The sequence below is a fragment of the Hyperoodon ampullatus genome, assembly GCF_949752795.1.
Source record: "Hyperoodon ampullatus genome assembly, chromosome: 15".
NCBI classification, from domain to species: Eukaryota; Metazoa; Chordata; class Mammalia; order Artiodactyla; family Ziphiidae; genus Hyperoodon; species Hyperoodon ampullatus.
The window spans coordinates 87,902,456-87,921,158 of NC_136928.1; the positions used below are offsets into that span (position 1 = coordinate 87,902,456).

Here is an 18,703-nt window from a genome sequence, read left to right on the forward strand (position 1 = left end):
AAACAGAATCCATGTTTATTTCTGAAATTGACTTCCCCCTGCTCCATACACACACGTGCACACACTCACACATGTATGCACACCCACACCCACACACGTACACACGCACGCACACACTCACACACTCATGCTCCCATGCAGGCACACACAGGCAGGAACACACACATCTGTGCACACACATACATATGGTCCACACACGTGAAGGCACATATTCTTCTTGTGGAGCTCATGAATCTCCCGCCAAATCCGAGACAAAGGCTGTGCTCAGGGCAGGCAGGGTTTTCTCTCTGTGTGTGAGTCAAGGTAAAAAACAACCTCTACCTGGAGGAAATTGGGAGTATTGATTTCCCTGAAGGAAACATGTAGATATTCTTTTTGTTTTGCATTCGCTTTGAATTCCAGTTTTAAAGGAACAGTTTATTCTCGGAGACATTTTTTTCTCAGGAAAAGTATGTATTATTTAATATTCTTGTCTCTTGCTGTGGTGTAAATTTACTGTTAGGTACCAATAAAGCATATATCCTTTTTCCAACCAGATTCTGTATTATCTATTTTGTCATTGCCAGTATATAAACCACTTTCCAGGAAAGCTGTGCTCGTGTTTTTGTACCGCTGTCTGTCATGCTGCCACGGCCCTCGGGAAGTTTTTTAGAAGCGTGCATTTGGTTTTCTTTCATTGCCAGAAGCATTTAAGTTTGCTCAGTTCCGAAATGCCATTGATTGCTCTCGGAATGTTACCTGTGGTTAAATGCCTTTATTCCCAACTCTGGGGAAAAAGGGGGAGTGGGGAGGAGGGCTCGGGCCTGGCTTTGGCTTAGAAGGCGCGGCCCCTGCTCATTTATGGCCTGGGCCTTGGCCGCGCAGTCGGGCTGTGCACCTGGCCAACTCTGGGCCACCCTGGCAGGAGCAGCGTCACCTGACGACCCCTGGCCCTTCTGCGCTGACAGTGTCCGGTGCCCTGCGGGCGACACGGACACGCGGCCCAGGTCCAGGAGGATCGCTGCTCCATTGTAAGTGGAAGGCCATCTCGGGTCATTTCTAGGCAGAAATGGAACCTCTGAGGACACGACCCAAAGCCCCTTAATGACCGGTTTGCTCAAATCAGACAGACTTGTAGGAATGTCCCTTGTGGACTGTCTGAAGAGCAGAAAGGCCGCTCAATCCCGTTTGTGTGGATTCGTGCGGCGGCGTCCTCCTGCAAGCAGTGGAAAAGGGGCACACTTTTTTTTTTTTTGCGGTACGCGGGCCTCTCACTGTTGTGGCCTCTCCCCTTGCGGAGCACAGGCTCCGGACGCGCAGGCTCAGCGGCCATGGCTCACGGGCCCAGCCGCTCCACGGCATGTGGGATCTTCCCAGACCAGGGCACGAACCCGTGTCCCCTGCATCGGCAGGCGGACTCTCAACCACTGCGCCACCAGGGAAGCCCAGGGGCACACTTTTTATAAAAGCACTTGGCACTGGGCGACCGGCTGAAGGTCAGAGCTGGGCTTCGCTCCCGGCAGGCATTTGGGGAGGACAGGCTGGCCCTGCGGGTGGAAGGGGGCTGTGCACCCCACTTCCAGGGGCCTCGGGGGCGGGCTGTAGTTAAGTGGACAGCTGGCCCCCGGACGGCAGGGCCGGGGTCTCCTTCCTCTTTCTCTTCCCCGGTGTAGGGGGACCTGTGAGCTGACGTACCTCCCACCCCAGTCAGGGTAGGAGGCACCTGTCAGAGCCCAGCCTGCACCCAATGCCCAGGAGACACACTCGAGGGACATAAGCGTCCTGAATGAAAGACTCAGGACCTCACTCCCAAGGGACTGAGGGAAACACTCGTCACCTGTGACTGAAAATAGCCTCCTGGGTCCTCATCTCATCTACTTTTCCTCACCTTCCGGATTTGGCCAAATCTTCGCTCTAACTTTACCTCATGCTGCGTTCTGGAGCTGAGGCCATTTATCAAAACAAGGGAATATAGCAGAATCGTGGTTAGTATGCAGCTTCAACAAAAAACAGAAATAGAATTTAGAATCCGAAGCCTGATGGATCTGTAGGGTTGGAAATACTGAGTAATTCCTGCCTCTGAATACATTTTCATGCAATGGTGTAGATGCTGTAAACCAAAATAGAGCCTCTCTTCCATTATGAAGACGAGTTTTTAATTCACCACTTTACTCTGCTAACGTAGACCCAAGTTAAGAGTGTGATTTTTTTCTAACTTCTACATGTTCTATCAGCAATTTGTGGGGGAAGTAATTTGATGCAATTTACTTCATCATAATTTTTCTTTTTAAAATTTTAAAATGAGGGAAAAAAATGAAAAAAACTCACTAATCAATGTTTTTGTTTCGATGTTTAAAATTCGCACGCATCTATTTAAAAGTTACATCTACAAATTAAAGGGCTCACCTTTTCAGGTGTGCTGTTCTTTCCAAAGAATTCCTCTGTCAATAATGTTGCATAAATGTTTTCAGATATTCTCTGCTGAAAGTTAGACCCTTAAAGGGCCAACATTTGGTTCTACTAGATAGGAAAAGCCCAACACAGCAGGGATGGTTTCCCTGAGAGGTCGTGGGTTGGTAAGTCTGTAACACACTTGGAAAATTCATTATCCACGACTAACAACAAAAGATGAACTCAGCCAAAAATTCAGCCGAGTGAGTGAAAACAAAAAGGAACACACACACAAAAGCCTGGGGCTGGCCGGGGTTGTCCCGTGGCCGGAGGGGTAGGAGGGTTTCTGATGGAGGTGACCAGAAGTCCCCGCCAGGGAGGAGCTGGTGACATGGCTGTAGCACAGGAACTGGACTTGAGGGGGTTTCCAGTTCCCCGCATTCCAGCAGTTTGTGCGTAAAGAACATCTCTGTCCAGACTGGATCCTCGTGACCTTGTGAAGCAGAGAGCGTCCGAAGCCTTGACCCCGAGGGCAGTTTGTCCGAGGAGGTCTGTTGCTGATTCAACGTCCTGGAGTCCTTGCTCCCTTGTTTCAGAGCATCCGGAATACGTCTTGAGGATTCCGTCGGAACTGTGGCTCCAGTTTGGGGAACACGGCAAAGATTTTTGTCTGCTTGGCTCACCGCTGCAGTCCTGGTTCTAGAATACTCTTTGATTAGGGGCAGAAATCCAGTTGAGAGCGGTTCACCCCCAACCCCGTGAGCTGAAGCCCTGGACGGCTCTGAAATCCTGAGCAGGGAGAAGACTGCTGATTGTGCAGCTGAGTTTTCTCAGCATTATTCTACCTGCGTCCCGAATGCATGCAACGGGCAGGGAAAGGGAAAGGGTGAGAGAAGCAGAGAGGGCAGCTGGGTGACGGTGGAGCTGCTTTTTCCGTTCGGCTGAAGAGTCTTCAAAGGTGGTTTTTCTTCCCAAGGGGAGAAAAGAGCTCTAAGCCGACACAGGCATTTCTATACCTATCAGCATAAACACGATGCTAATTTATCACACTCAGCGTATTACTTATGAATTTGAAATGGATGCTGTAGACATACTGTAGGTAGCAGCTTACTTTATCTTTTAGAATGCCGTTTATATTTTCCTTGAATATTCTGAAGCTATATATGTTCCTCTCACCACTGTTTGGGGTTTTCTTCATCACCAACAATTGTATGTCAGTGCACGTGTTGGAATACATTCAGGTTTGGGAACTTCAACTATCCATTGACCTTTGAAATTAATGACACCAAAAAAACTGAGAAAAACAAAATTAAAAAAAAAAGAAATTAATGACAAGGGGAATAACAGTGAGACTGAAGGCTGGGCGGGGAGTTCCTACAACTGTGAATACGTGACCCCGAACTCTCTGTGTCTGAATTACCTACAGCAGTTAATGGTTAATGGTCCTGAGCGTAGTAGGGATTTATCAGTGTTTTCTGAACAAATAAAAGAATGTCTTCTAGGACAGAACTGAGTCACCTGCACTTCAGTCACGAAAGTCTGTCCAGACTCTCACCACTTTGAGAAAAAAAATACTAAAGCTGTATAAAGCCAGTTACATTTGTGTTCTTATGGCTCTGTTTCTCTCCCCCCAAATTCATGTATGGAAGCCAAGCCCCCAGGGTGCTGGTGTCTGGAAGCAGTGCCTCTGGGAGCTGATGAGGCCACGCGGGTGGAGCCTCATGATGGGATTGGTGACCTTATAGCACCCCTTCCTCCGGGTGAGGACACAGCGAGAAGACGCCATCTGAACCGGGAAGAGGGTTTGGAGTCTGCAGACACCTTGATCTCAGACTTCGGCCTCCAGAACTGGGAGAAATGAATGTCTGTGGTTTATAAGCCCCCAGTCTGTGGTTTCTGTTACAGCAGCCAGAACGGAATAAGACACTCACTCTTATGCAAATTTCCAAGTATACACTGTTCTATCAAGAGTGAGGAAATTCTAAGTCATGTGGGTATCGCCTTTGAGTTTTAAAACAAAAACACACAAAAAAGAACACTATAAGCCAGATTATGGAAACCTGCTAACGTGGTACAATTACCATCACATTTATGAGTGGTCCAGGGCTTTAAAGTAAACCAGCTTCCTAATTACTATACAAAAATCTAGAATTCCTAACCTGTGGTATAGTTTATACAAAACATGTTATATTGCAAAATGATGTCTGTTTGGAACTAATATGCCAACGTTCTTCTGGAAGCATGAAGGCCACATCCCACGTCTGAACTGACCCACGAGGGTGGATCTCGGCTGCTACGTCGGCCGCTGTCACCTGTCACGTTGGCCTCCTGAGGCCACCTGGCCTCATCCGAGCCCACAGGCTGTGCCGGGTCCTCAGCCTCCTCTTGCTGTGGCTGTAGGACCAGCCACAGTGCCTGCCCCGAAGAACCTTCCACAAGTGTTTGTTGAATAAATAAACCTACCATCAGCTGTTCACCTCAGACCTCCATGTTTTTCTCACACTAGCTCTGTTGACTCTGTCTCCCTGGATTTAGAGTCTTTTAACTTCAGTGTAGTGCTATCTTCCAGAACACACGCTGTGCTAGTTTTATCCCAGGGTTAGCCAGTTGGGAGCTTTACAAAGTTTCTAGGGTGCGTTTTCACCAATCACATCTTTCTGACTTAGCTGTGCTTCTGATGGGTGGCCTGTGTCCCTTTCCCCCTGACTGCAAGTCTGCAGGGCTGCCGAGTGGCCCAGTGTTCACTTGTCCACGGTGGCCATGGTGGGCAGAAAGGCCTCCTGAGATGGGAATCCTTTGTCCACAGTCCTGTGTCCAGCAGGGTCTTGGCCACTGAGAAGAAAACGCTTTTCTGAGTGAAATCAAGTTGGCCATCAACGACCACTGCATCTTTTTATCTTTCTCTTTATATGTATATGTGTGTGTGTGTGTGTGTGTGTGTGTGTGTGTGTGTGTATATACAGTAGTGTGTATCTGTTAATCCCGAGCTCCCAATTTATCCCTCCCACCAACCTTTTCCCCTTTGGTAACCATAAGTTTGTTTTCTACGTTTGTGGGTCTGTTTCTGTTTTGTAAATAAGTTCGTTTGTATCATTTTTAAGATTCCACATATAAGTGATATCATATGGTATTTATCTTTCTCTGTCTGACTTACTTCACTTAGTAGGATCATCCCTAGCTGCTGTATAGCACAGAGAACTATATCCAATGTCCTGGGAGAAACCATGATGGAAATCCAAAGGAAAACTTTCCATTCTTGGGGAAAATAAAAGTGGTGAGCTCTTGGGATTTTCGATTGTAAGGAAATAGAAATGGAAATGAAATGTGGGTTTTAGCAGTGTGTGCTGTTGGCACCTTCACGTGATCTGGAGGACTGTGGTGACACGGCTTATTTCACAGGTAAGTCAAGTTTTCTCAGCCACAGCTTTGCCTGAGCAGAGGCTGTGTTCCTTGTCAGATGGAACAAGTCCAACCCATCTCTGGAAACTAGTGACATGTTTTATTGGTATCACAACTACAGGATCATTATAAAATCACACAAAGTCGCAATATTGTGCAGGAAATATTCATTTCTTAAGAAAATAATTTAAATTTCAGCACTCAACAGACGCACTGTTCAGCTGCTATACATGTATTTTCTGGCAATACTCTGACTGTCTATAAATACCGGATCCACTGAGGCCACCTTCGCTGCTATGAAGGAGTGGATGCAGTGTAGAACAGCCGTCAGATCCTGAAACTCCAGTTCCTGCAAGAAAAAATAGAATGTACTTATATATTATAAATATTAGAAAAACACATTACAGAAAATTTAACAGATTCTATGTTCTTAGAACCACAAGGAAGTTACTCAAGTAAGTACAAATACACACGAACGAAGAAAGGTGGCTGTAAACACGAACACACTGGTTTTCTGGGTTTTTTGCATTGATATCCTGACAATTGGGTTTAATTCTTGATTTTCTTGTAACTAACATAGGTTAGCACTCAGGTCCTCTGTGCGGCATCCTGACTCCATCTGTGCCGGGTTTTCAGTCACTTGGACAGCAGCATCAGGTCAGGACGTCGGCCTCCGCTGAAGCCCGTCAGAGCTCTCACACGACAGGGCGCACCGTATTCCCAATTTAGCAGAACGACTCATGCTAGACCCTGTGTGTGTGCACGTGCGCCTGTGCACATGTGTGAACGTATGTGCACACGTGCCCCTGTACTTATGTGCCCATGTGTGTACGCTGTGCATGCATGTGTGCCTGTGTGCATGCATGCACACGTGTGTTGTAAGTGTTCGTGCACATGGATGTGTGTGTCCGCGTGCTCAGCGGGTCAGCTAGAGGCTGGGGCACATGGCCAGCAAGTCCCGTCTCATGTTCTGTGAGTTTCATCCACGGGACCCTGTCACCCAGTTACTTTCCTCTGCAATTTATTTTTCCCAGTGACCTCGATTTTTATAGAGTCTTTTAACATTTCATGGTGGCTGAAACACTGATTTTAAATATGACCTACAGCTTGGCATAATTATCAAATTTTAAGTGTTTTAAAACCTTGATCTTTTCCTTAATTAGCTAAAACTCTCAGGAAGTCATGAGGGTCTATACTGGGCTCATCAAACTATGAAGACTGAGGTCACCCAAACTTGAGAAAACATTTCTTCTTTTATAATCTTTACTCTCAGGAATGTTCCATCTATCACAAGGGTGACACTTTCAATGAACGTGTAAGTGTTAACGTTGCCCGGATGTCCTCAATACATCTCCTCGCGCAGAAATCACATTTCCTTATGGCACTACCCCTATTTCCATCTTGCTGCGCAAACTGCAGACACGTGTCAAAAACTGTCTGTGAGACGACAGACAGCCCTTCCGAGGAGCGGTAGCCATCCTGGGCTTTTAGTTTTCCTTAATTGTCATCTAATGGCCCAGTGCACAAGGGGGAAATTTTAAAGTCTGTAACCGTTGAAGAGACCAGTTTCCACTCAGCTGTAGCAATTCAGACACAGACTGTATTTCAAAGGGAGCCTTAACCACGGCCCTTCCCAAAGAATTCAACATGGAAGCTGATCAAAGCTATACTTGAAAGAGATGATTGCTAAATAAATGAACAAGTCTCTAGAATAAGTGAATACGTGCCGTAATTTCCCTTAGAAAATGCCCCAAACGAGTATAACTGAACTTGACAATTAGCAGGGATAGCCATGCACAGAACACAATTTACCGTGTGTTATTCTACAGGGAACTCAGATCGGGGGCCAGCCACTGAGTGTGGAGACAGGCCCATTGAGGGGATCAGATACAGGTGTCCCACTTGGGGACTCTGCAGCTCAGGCAGTGCTGTGCCGGGGCCTCTGAGCTGCAGCATATTTGCTGATGGCTGTGGTATTTGTAAATACTCCCCACGGACTGATGACAGGCTGGCAAAGTTCCTGAAACTTCACCGAGTGGCTCCCCGTGGGGTGTGACCCACACGGCCCAGGATGGAGCCGGGCCAGGTGGAGGGGCAGTGGTTCCCTCTACGGCCAGCACAGGAGGCCGTGGAGGGAAAACATGGCTTCCGGTACAACATTGGTACCCAGCCAATGCCGGTCCTCTCCAAGCCATCTGTTAATAGAGCATCATCACCCTCAAAGGTCAAAAGTGAAGTAGGACACCCCGAGTGAAGCGCCAAGTTCATTTTCCAGAGGAGGAAATGGAGGTTTTAGGGTTTTAAGTAACTTCTGCGAGGTGACAAGGCTGACTAGTCACAGAGCTGGCACCGAAATCCAGGACAAACTTTGGTCCAATGGGCCCTCGCTGTTTCCTGACAAAACATTCCAGAAGAAACCTAGTGCACTAGCTCTTACACTGAGCGGTCCTGAGGCATCAGCACATCCTGGGAGCGTCCTGGAAAAGCAGATTCTCAGGCCGCATCCCCCTTGGTGCCTGGTGGTCTGTGTGTCCCTCCGAGACGGAGGCTCTGCAGAGGGGAGGTCGTCCTGGAGGAGCTCAGGGAGCAGGGTGGCACCTCGCAGAGGCACCCGGGCCTCATTAACCCCAGAGGAGACACGTCCAGTGGGCGCGGCTGGGGCCCGAGAGCGGGTGGAGGGGAGGGGCTGGCTGGGGGCTGAGCTGCCCTGGAGGCATCCAGCAGACATGCAGCGGGTGGAGCCGGGCAGGGAGAAGGATTCAAGTGCAAGGTGAAGCAGCAATCGCTGACGTAGAAGCTGCAGCAAGTCATCCAGGAGATCCAGAGAAGATAATTCATAGCACGGCTACACTGAACCACTGATCTTCCATGCGGACAGAACCGCCTTGCACTGGAAGTACTGCCACCTAGGACTCTCATAGCTGGAGAGAAGTCAATTCCTGGCTTCGAAGCTTCAAGGACAGGCTGACTCTCTTGGTGGAAGAAACATTCACATATTGAAGTCTGGGGAAGTCATTTTGGCTTGTACGTGAATTAACGTAAACTTTATGCCGACTTAAACAATCTGTTTTGTGCCATATTAAACATATATTGTGATGCCGGCGCTTCTCTCCTGGGCTGGTTGTGGGGATGAGGCAGTCGTGCGTATGAAGGACGGAGCACAGCGGCGGATTGTAACGTAATGGGTGCGATAAAAGATACCCCCGCCCACCGGGCCGCGGTGAAGGCCCGACAGCCCAGGAAGGCTCGGAGGGAGGGGTGGGTCCCCAAGCAGGTGTCGTAACCAAGACGACCCTTGCACAGAGACCCTCGGACACAACAAACCTTTGACCGATGTTTTCCAAGCAAATGTCTACGGGAAGCACACGTCCAGGAAGAAAGCTGAGAAGCGGAGTCAAAGGCCAGCAGGTGAGAAACGGCGAGGCGGCCGGGTGATGCTGGGCTCTAACCCGGATGCAGGCAGGATGCGGCTGGTGCACCTTCCCTGTCCCCACGCGGAGGAGGGGCACCTTACTGATCGACCGTGCAGGGGACCTGCGAGGAAGGAAGGAGGGAAGAAAGGGAGGGAGGAAGGAAAAGAAGAGCAAAGAAAGGAAAGCTCTGTTCCGTTCCAGCTTCCGGGAGAAGAGATTAAGGACAATTTCAGACCCATGTTTGGAAGGGGCTGCACTCGCGTGTCCCCTGTTCCGTCGAGGCCCCGCTTCACTCCATCCTCAGGAGGAACCTGGCCTTGTCTCCCTCCACCATCTCTCCACCATCCGCCGCTGCCACGGTTACTTGCTGAAGCCGGCAGCGGCGCGATGCACCCCTGCTCAGCCCCCGCCGTCCACATCTGACCGTCTGCGCGACTCACGACGCCCAGGAATAGCTTCCAGTGGAGTTTATCCTCCCGGATCATCACAGAGTGAAGAACACCCGCCTCTCTTCCTCCTAAAGACAGAATTCTTCTTCATCACGCTGTGCGCTGCCTTGAACGACCAATGTCCGCCTCGTGGATTCTCAACTGGGCTCGCCAGAAACCTTCGTGTGCAGAGGTCTGTAGTCGTCAGGGATTTTCACGATAATGGGAACAATATTTTCCTTGGAAACTGATAAAAATTTTTGTGAGTGTATCTGGTAGTTCTTTCAATACTAACTTGCTCTTTCTTTCTTCATTAATTTGTTCATTTAAAACACATTTACTAAGTTCCGAAGATAAAAAGCTAAAGAAAGCTGCCCTTGAGGGCTCAGTCTAGAGGCAGAAATGAAATCATAGAGGAACGCGTACAATCCAAACAACGGGCGTAGGAAAGGGGTCGGGGGATAGAAGGGCACCGTCCCTCCCTGCAGTGGACCCCAAATTCAGTCCTTGTAACTTAACTATAATTCGCTTATAACCTATTAAGCAGATCAGTAGGCAAGTAAATCCTTCATTTCAGAAAGCTTGTTTATGCTACACTCTTTTTTTAGGAGAAAGATGTAGAAAACATGAAAACAAATACTTTCTTTAAAAAAGACTGCAACCCCAAAGCTCCAGCCATTGGCCTCCCTATATGGGGTCAGCCCAAGTCCCGGAACTGCATGACGTTTTTGTAAATAATGGAGAGAAAACATAACTTCCCCTCTGTGCTCCCGAAGCCCCAGAAGTCCTCCCCCGGGCGTCAGCGCAACTCGGCATTTTCTCTTTACGCTCATTCCTGAGGCAGCGATCAGTTAAACATCCCAGAAAGATTCTCAGTAAACACTCAAAGGTTAACTGCTCCACGACCATCACTCCCATAACTAAAAGCTCCATTAATAGGAATAGTTTTCTCTGAAACTCTTGCTTCACTGATGACGTCACGCTGCTCTCCCTTCCACTGGCCATAGCCCTGGTTCCTATTCAGAACTCAGTGCCCGGCTCTTGGTTCAAATCCAGCGGTAGCTACAGGTGCTCTCACGGGTTCTAGATTCCCGACTGGCGTTTCCAACCTTCCCTCGGTCTCACAAGCTGTAATAAACGCAGAACATCAGCCTGAAGCAGTTTCTTCAAACCGCCGCCCGTGTTTATTAGAGGCTCTCCAGGTGCATGTTTCCTGCTCCGTGTGACAACGTGGAAACTACTTTTGTTCCCAGTTTCATCCCCCCCCCCCGGGAGGGGCCCCTGGTCCTTGTACTACCGGCTGAGACCCCGTGCCCTACTCTCTCGCACCCCAGGGCCCCGGAGGGAAGGCAGAGGGGGGCTGCCGGAGGTCCTGGGATCTGGGGGGAGGGTTCATGGGGACATGGGTTCAGTTTGGGTCTCCTGGGAGGTTTGATGTGTCTCACACTCATTTCTGTGTCTAGTTAGCTTATTGCATTTGCAATTTTGTAATTTTTTTCATAAAGAGACACCTGCAGACTGTTTAAGCTTCAATTCTGCAAACCCTGTATCCGCCCCTGTGGCCTCCCCAACTTTCTAGGACTTTCTCTTTTCCTGAAAATGGAAACTGAAGCTGCCTAAACCGAGGGCCACAAAGAAACCGAGTCTGTTTCAATACACGTGCCCCAAAGTTTACGTCACCTGTTCAAACTGTCTGGTTTAGATCATCCAATGCCTCTACTCTCTTTATCAACACAGATAACCAAGAGTTGACTAAACATAAAAAAATAAAAATAAATACTTTTAAATCGAATGAAACAGAAGTCCCTGTGAAAAGGGAATCCAGGTGTCATGTGACCATGTCCTGGGACATCAGGTGCTCTGGCAAAGTCCCTGGAACCCGTGAGCACAGGAACCCAAGGTGCACTGGGGGGCTAGCTTCCTAAGTGTCCCCCTGGCTCACACGGACGGCACAGGACCTGAGCCTGGAAGGGGTCCTGGGGCTCCTCCCGGCCGCAGTCCCTAGGGCAAAGGGCAACTCAGTGCATCAGCAGAGGAGGAACTGCTGTGTTAGCCGCATCCGTGCAGATCAAGTACCAAACACACAGTACAATCACTTCCAGCCTCCCTCCCTCTCCCCGCTCTCCTCTGACCCCCCTCTGCCGGTGGCAGTGTCCACTGGACTCTGCTTAGGGTGGCGTGACTGAGCGTGGCCACCTCGCCATCACAGCCCAGAGACCCGTGTCCCTGCCAGCATCACTGTCCCATTGGCTGCCCTGTTGTACACCTCCAAAACCAAAGCCTTGACAGTGGTTACAGAGTCTGATTTTGATTTCATCCACTCCCTAGATACAATAATGTCAAGTGTTTCTGCACAATCTCAATTGTACTTAAAAAGTAGATGTGGCGCCTTATATCATTAACCGCAGTGAAGAGGTGTTAAAAATTGACACAATATTCGGATATAACAATGTCACATGAGATGTGTCCCTCTGACGAATTTCATCAAAAAGTGCATGAAAAGTGCTGACAATCAGTTTCCAAACAATATGTGTTCGTAGGTTTTGCATTTTTGTTTTCTCTTTCTTTTGGTTTTGTGTATGGAACTTATCCTTCAGTTTGTCTTTAGTTTATATTAAAACTGGGTTGTTGACAACATAGTTATACATAAAGTATGCAAAGAATCAACAGTTGCTGATAGTAAAATGACAGCTCAATGCAATGAATTTGTAAGTTATGTCAAGATCCTTTGAATTAACAGAGTAGTTTGTTCCTAATACCACAGACAATCCATCACTTAATGCAGTTTGTAAAACTCTTCCTTTAAATATTGACTTCCCCTGTATTTTTAAATATTGTTTTCCTGCTAATACTGACTAAGCAAATTGTGATTTTCAGTGGAATCAAATAATGTTTCAATGATTACAATTTTAGGAGATTAAAGCCTCTAACAGGAGACATACTATGGGCTCTTGTGACATCCTTGCTGATTTCTGAGGAGGGTTCACACTCCAATTCTGATTATTTTCCCTAGGCTGGTGGAACGGCACGGCCACCCTCAGACACCTGGGCTTGCTCGGGTGAGGCTGGGCTCAGGTGGATGAGCTCCTACCTTCATCTCGATCTGCTTCGTGTCCAGATTCTGAAACAGCAGCTTCACGCGAGCTTTCCCATCGTCTGAAGACCCTTTCAGCTGAGAGAATTTAAATCTCCAGAGCACATTCTGTAAAGGAAGGCAATTATCTAGTGGTTTAGACACAAGGGCTCACTTCTTTAATTAACATACGTCAATATGTTAAATCATCTATTTAAATAAATGCAGACATTTTCTCCGTTATCTTATGTACACTGAGCACGTGGTGACTTAGAAACTCCACCTTCTCTTTCCGAGTATAAGAGACTGACCCCCTCAAACCACCAGACTTCCTGGGGGTCCCTCCCGTCAAGCTCCAAGGAGCCTGTCCTGGTGCCCGAGCGCCCAGGTCCCTGCGGTCTCCTCTTCAGTCCCATGCTACCCACACCGCCTTTCTCCTGGGTTTTCCTTACGTTTAAAAGCATCATAAGCACTTTGCTCCCTTTTCTTCTTGTAAAGCTTAAAAGAATCCACTCCAAGGCCCAGGTCTGGCTACATAGAGTATATGAGACATGGTCAGCAGTGCAGAGAAAATGAAAACCTTTCTCCCGCCCCCTCCCCAGGTTAAGTTCAAATCACTCAATGTTGGTTTCTCCTGAACCAAGCTGAAAAACGTAGGTGCTATTACCTCTTAATACTAGTGCAACAAGTGCTTAATGTTTGCTAAGGTACTTTAGAGATGATGTGTACTCTATAAACGCTTACCCTTCAATTAAAAAAAAAAAAAGGCTGCAGCAAATAAAGACTTAATGGCTGCCTTTTATAAAAGATAGTCTATAATTATAGATTCTTTATGATGATAAATCTTTATCTTCCCAGAAAAAATCCCAATAGAGAACGGCAATTCTTTTTTAGCAAGCTATAAGTTTGTATTAAAAGCATGTATTTTGAAATAATGAACATACGTTTCTCTAAGTATCACAAAAGGCCAAGAGGCTGGGACGTGGGGAGAATTTCAGAGGCGCTGTTATCCCATCGGCTCCTTGGCCCATCTATTCACACCCACACTGGCCTCGAGGTTCCTGACACATCTTTCTTTTATATTGAATCTTGCAGCCAAACAGAGGCTCTGCAGCTCATGGTCAAGTGTCACCACGTATGTTCCTTCTCCATGCTGAGAAGCTGGAACCCCGTGGGGTCTCAGGGAACTGTGACTCCAGTACTTCCACTTTCACGATAAGTCATTGGGGTCCTTGCACCCTGCTCCCCACTCGGGCACCAGGGCCCTTTCAGGTCGGAATCACTGGACCGACCCAGAATGAGGATGCTCAGAAGCTGCTTCCATCACCACTGAGGTAGCAGGCTGCAGAAGGGCTGCTGGTCCACTGAGATAAGCCAGAGAAACGAACCACAGCAACAGCAACAGCCCAGCCAGGAGGGCCCAGCACCAGTGATGAGACCAGCAGCGGTGGGGAGAGCTCTCAGGCCTCCTGCAACGCCCCTCCCGGGCAGCTCCCATCTCCCAGGGCGTCGCCCCGGCTTGCCCTTGGAGGGCAGGGAAAGACGGCTGTGATTTCAGCCTCTAAGATTTTGTGAAAACAGCCCAAATCTCGCCTGCCTTTAAAACTACCCACCCTCCAGCTGTCCTGCCAGGAACTTGTAATCATAAGGGCGTGCATCCAGAGGAGCCGGAGGCATCTGATATCATGGTTTTGCGAAATTCCTCACCGAATAAGCAAGACCCTGACTGCTCTGAGAACATCACCTGGTGTTTGTTCAAATTTGCTTATGAAGAAGAACAGCTCAGTAGTCGTAAGATTCTAGGAATAACCTACCTAATTATCATTTACATAGTATCATAAATGGCTGTTAAAAAAAAAAAAGGCAAGATCAGCATAGGACTTAGAAATATGGCAGCAAATGCCAGAAAACAGCTAAAATTGTTGAAGGCGGGTGCTCTGGGGAGTGAGAGTGATAAGGGACAGTTCAGAGGGCTGCTTTTCCATTATACATCTGTTAGTACTAATAAGCCTTCTAAAACTTTGTACACGTATAATTTCCGTTAAGGTAAAAATTAATAATATTCATTCTAATCATAAGAAAAACATCAGGCAAATCCCAATAGAGGGGCATTCTACAAAATATTGAATACGTAACCAATGTTCTTCAGAATTGTCAAGATCATCAGATACAAGGAAGTGTGAGAAACTGTCACAGTCAAGAGGACCCAGAGACATGGCAACTAAATGTTATGTGGTATCCTGGATGGGATGTTGGAAGAGAAGAGGGGCATGAGGTAGAAACTAAGGAAATCTGAATAAAGTATGGACTTTCATTCATGATAATTTATCAACATTGGTTCATTAATAGTTACAAATGTACCATACTAATGTGATTTGTTAATAATAAAGGAAGCTACGGGCAGGATATATTGGGGAAAAAATAGTATAGACAAAAAAGTGCAGAAATCCCTATGTGAAAGCCCTGCTTATCGTTTAAAGAATCCACAGTGGTCCTTACAATGAAGTCCTTTAGCTGCATCATCGTTATCTGTTTGGTACATTATTTTTAGACTGAACCTGTCCTGCAAGGTGATATGAGGGAAATGCAGCTTGTGAGACGTACACACACAGCTCCTTTGCTTAAAGTCATGCACTCATGTCACATGGTGGCCCATTTGGGGTGAGGTAAGGTGTCCTAAATGTGGGAGCGGGAGGACAGCCTCGGGGGCGGCCCCTCGCCTTCCCACAGTCAGGAACCTTCAAGTCACTAACGGTGCCTCTCAGAACTCTTTCTCAACTTCTAAGTACCTATAAACGGTAATTTTTATTTTAAAAAAGAATTTTCCATTGCCATTATGGATGACATTTCTGCACTTTTTATCTACAAGTGGTTCCAGGTAACAGTCTAACTTGAGGACTCTGAGCTTTTCTGCACGACTGGACTTTCCAGGCCAGAACCTGACACGCTGTCCACTCACAGCTCAGAGATGCCGCCTTGACTGACCGCTAAACCCAGCAATGTCCTGGCTGGTTCAGCAGCCTTGGGATGTGTTCGTAGGGGCCCTGGGTCTCCCCGCCAGCCGTCTGAAGGCTGGAAGGAACCCTGATCTCTAGGACTCCATCTTGGAAGACAGAAAATGTCTTTCCAGCATTTCAGTAATTAAAGAACAGTTTTACAGTTAAGCGAGTGTTACAGGAAACATGCGAACGTTTATGTTTAATTTTTATGACTGCAGGAGGTTAATGATGATAACCTTCCTTTGTAGCAAATTTGAATTATTTTAATTATTATTACACACTGATAACGGATAACTGACATAACTTGGTAATAAATTGATAATTATTAAAACATTCAACAAATAACCCAACTAGCAGTTCCAGAGACTTTACGAGAAAAGGATGAGGCACTAGAGCAGATTCACGGGTTGGCATTTTCCTGCACGGTCCTGTGGAATCCTTCTTCACTCCTCCAGTCAGGCCAAAGCCAACTCTTCATCTCCCCTCCTATGGGAAAGTCAATTCCCTGTTTTTTCCCCAAAACTATTCTTTCTGTTCCTCCACCTCGGTCTCAGCTCAGCCCTGCAGCATCATCAAGTTTCAGCCTAACAAACGGGTGACATAGGGGATGAGGCCCAGCACGAGGACCACCCCCCATGACCCTGATACAGAGATGTCAGTTTTCCGCTATGCATGGGGACCATCAGAAGGTAAAAAGAAAATGTGGATGCACATTGACATTTAGAGACAAGGCGAATGCCCCAAGTAATAAGTAAACATGGAAAGAAGTTCCCTTTGTTTCCAGGTCCCAAACATTTGATGCCGTGCACATGGGCAGCACCAGAGTCTGCGGCCCATGGAGGACATGCAGCCCGGAGGAGGGGCTGGTCTGTGGCCCCGTCCACGTGTGCTCTGATGTCCACACGCTGTTTTCTAAGTCTTGTTACATCCTCTCCTCTCCCACTTCTGCTTAATTACAGCAGAGATGGGGCACTGGTTAGCCCTAAACCAGAGGGATCAATAAGAAATAGGTCAGTTGGAAATGGGCAGAGATCTATCATGGAAGTGCGGGGGGCACCAAGAATGGGGTTCTAGTTTATTCTGGCTTAATATTTTAAAAATAGTTTGGAAATTTTTTTTTTTTTTTTGGTGGTACGTGGGCCTCTCACTGTTGTGGCCCCTCCCGTTGTGGAGCACAGGCTCCGGACGCACAGGCTCAGCGGCCATGGCTCACGGGCCCAGCCGCTCCGCGGCATGTGGGATCCTCCCGGACCGGGGCACGAACCCGTATCCCCTGCATCGGCAGGCGGACGCTCAACCACTGCGCCACCAGGGAAGCCCAGTTTGGAAATTTAAAAATATTAGATAATGATCTTCTTTCTTACTTTGTAAGTGCAGAAAAAATTTCCAGGTCAAACGTATTTCTTCTCCCCTGTGATTTCAGATCTTCTCAGCTTAACTCATCTTTATCAATGTTGAAAAGGAGAATTGATGGTGAATGAATTCATGCTTGGAAATAACTGCTCAGCTCTTCTCTGCCAGGCACAGGGGTGGGGAGTTAAGAAATGTGACCTCATGCGTGCTTCTGAGGTGGGTGCCATGCAGATGCCCAGCATCAAAATTTGGGCTGTTATCGAATTCTAGGGGCTTTTGTAAAGCATTTGGTTAGTAAGTAGCACTGCCACGTTGTGTATTTAGTTTTACCCACACATCATACACAAATGGTCTGATCTAACAGTGTAATGTAGTATAGGAGTGCTAATTATCTTGTGAAAGTAAGCGTGATAAATCCCAATCTAAATATTTTGGGGCCCCCAAATTTTTCCATAATGACTTACATAAAGGGCATATGGAGAAAACCTCATTTTCATAACGTTCATAATTATTTCATATTCAGTAATTATTTAATTATTTTCATAATTATTTCATATCAATCTAGAAATATTGAAATCCTATTAGTACTGGACTTGCAAATGTCATCGTACATTAAAAGACTGAAAATACATCAAGTGAAGTAAAATTATAAATATTTTATATATTTACAACCCACTGGTATACTCTTCACTGTTAGGTTGAGAAAGCTTTGTTTTTCAAAATTCAAATATTGTAAGTTCTGAAAATAAAATTTCAAAAGGAATCCATGAAACAAGCCTCCGGAATAACTTTCTTTTTTTCTCTGTCATTTTTTGGTTTCATTTTCCATTACTGTCTACTGTTTATTGTGTAAATAAACGTATAAGTATTAACCCAGAACTTCTTTTTTTTCCCCCCCACGGTACACGGGCCTCTCCCGTTGCGGAGCACAGGCTCCGGACGCGCAGGCTCACCGGCCATGGCTCACGGGCCCAGCCGTTCCACGGCATGTGGGATCTTCCCGGACCGGGGCACGAACCCGTGTCCCCAGCATCGGCAGGCGGACTCTCTACCACTGCGCCACCAGGGAAGCCCTGGCCAGAACTTCTCGAAATAAAGAAGTAATCACAAGAAAAATGTGGAGTCAAGAGTTCACCTTGAAAGGGAAACGGGTCAGGAGAGGGTTCTGGCGTCTGAACCAGAGGGTCAGATGAGCGAAAAGAAGGCTTAATTGGAACTTTATAAAAACATGACTGAACAAGAGTGGACCGGACGTGAGTGGGTGATGGCTCCGCTGAGGGCGGCAGGAACGCAGAGCCTGCGGAGCCTGAAACCTGCGGCCGGTGAGCTCCAGGCGTGGCTCAGCCCTGATGCGCCCGCCGGGAACCCGCAGCTGGCCACGCCTCCCGCAAGCCCAGCGGCTGCAGAAGCCGCTCGCTCTCCACCAGGGGGGCCTCGGGGCAGCCCAGTGTGCTGGGCAGAGCGAGGCGGGCAGGGCCACCGATAAATACTATTTCAACTAGGAGAGCTTCGTCGAGTTGCGCGGTTCGGTTACCAGGACATTTAACACGGCGGCCCGGCTGTGCGCAGCGGTAAGAACATAGTGCGCCTGTGTCAAGTCTTATTCGATTAGCGTGAGGGCGAAGCGGGGAAACGTGTGGGATTCAGGGCTGGGAAGAGTCTCCCAAG

The 18,703-nt window shown here is 47.5% G+C and overlaps 1 protein-coding gene across 1 annotated transcript in view; it reads right to left on the bottom strand.

Annotated features, from left to right (window-relative positions):
• Positions 1 to 5,986: 5,986 nt before the first annotated feature.
• The window catches only part of SNTG2 (syntrophin gamma 2), a gene marked incomplete at both ends in the record, with an annotated part of 186,257 nt that continues 173,540 nt past the window's right edge, over positions 5,987 to 18,703 (bottom strand). The window contains 2 exons of the mRNA XM_079721530.1: positions 5,987 to 6,118; positions 12,702 to 12,812. Of these exons, the coding sequence (XP_079577656.1) occupies positions 5,987 to 6,118; positions 12,702 to 12,812 (243 nt within the window). The remainder of the gene's footprint in view (positions 6,119 to 12,701; positions 12,813 to 18,703) is intronic.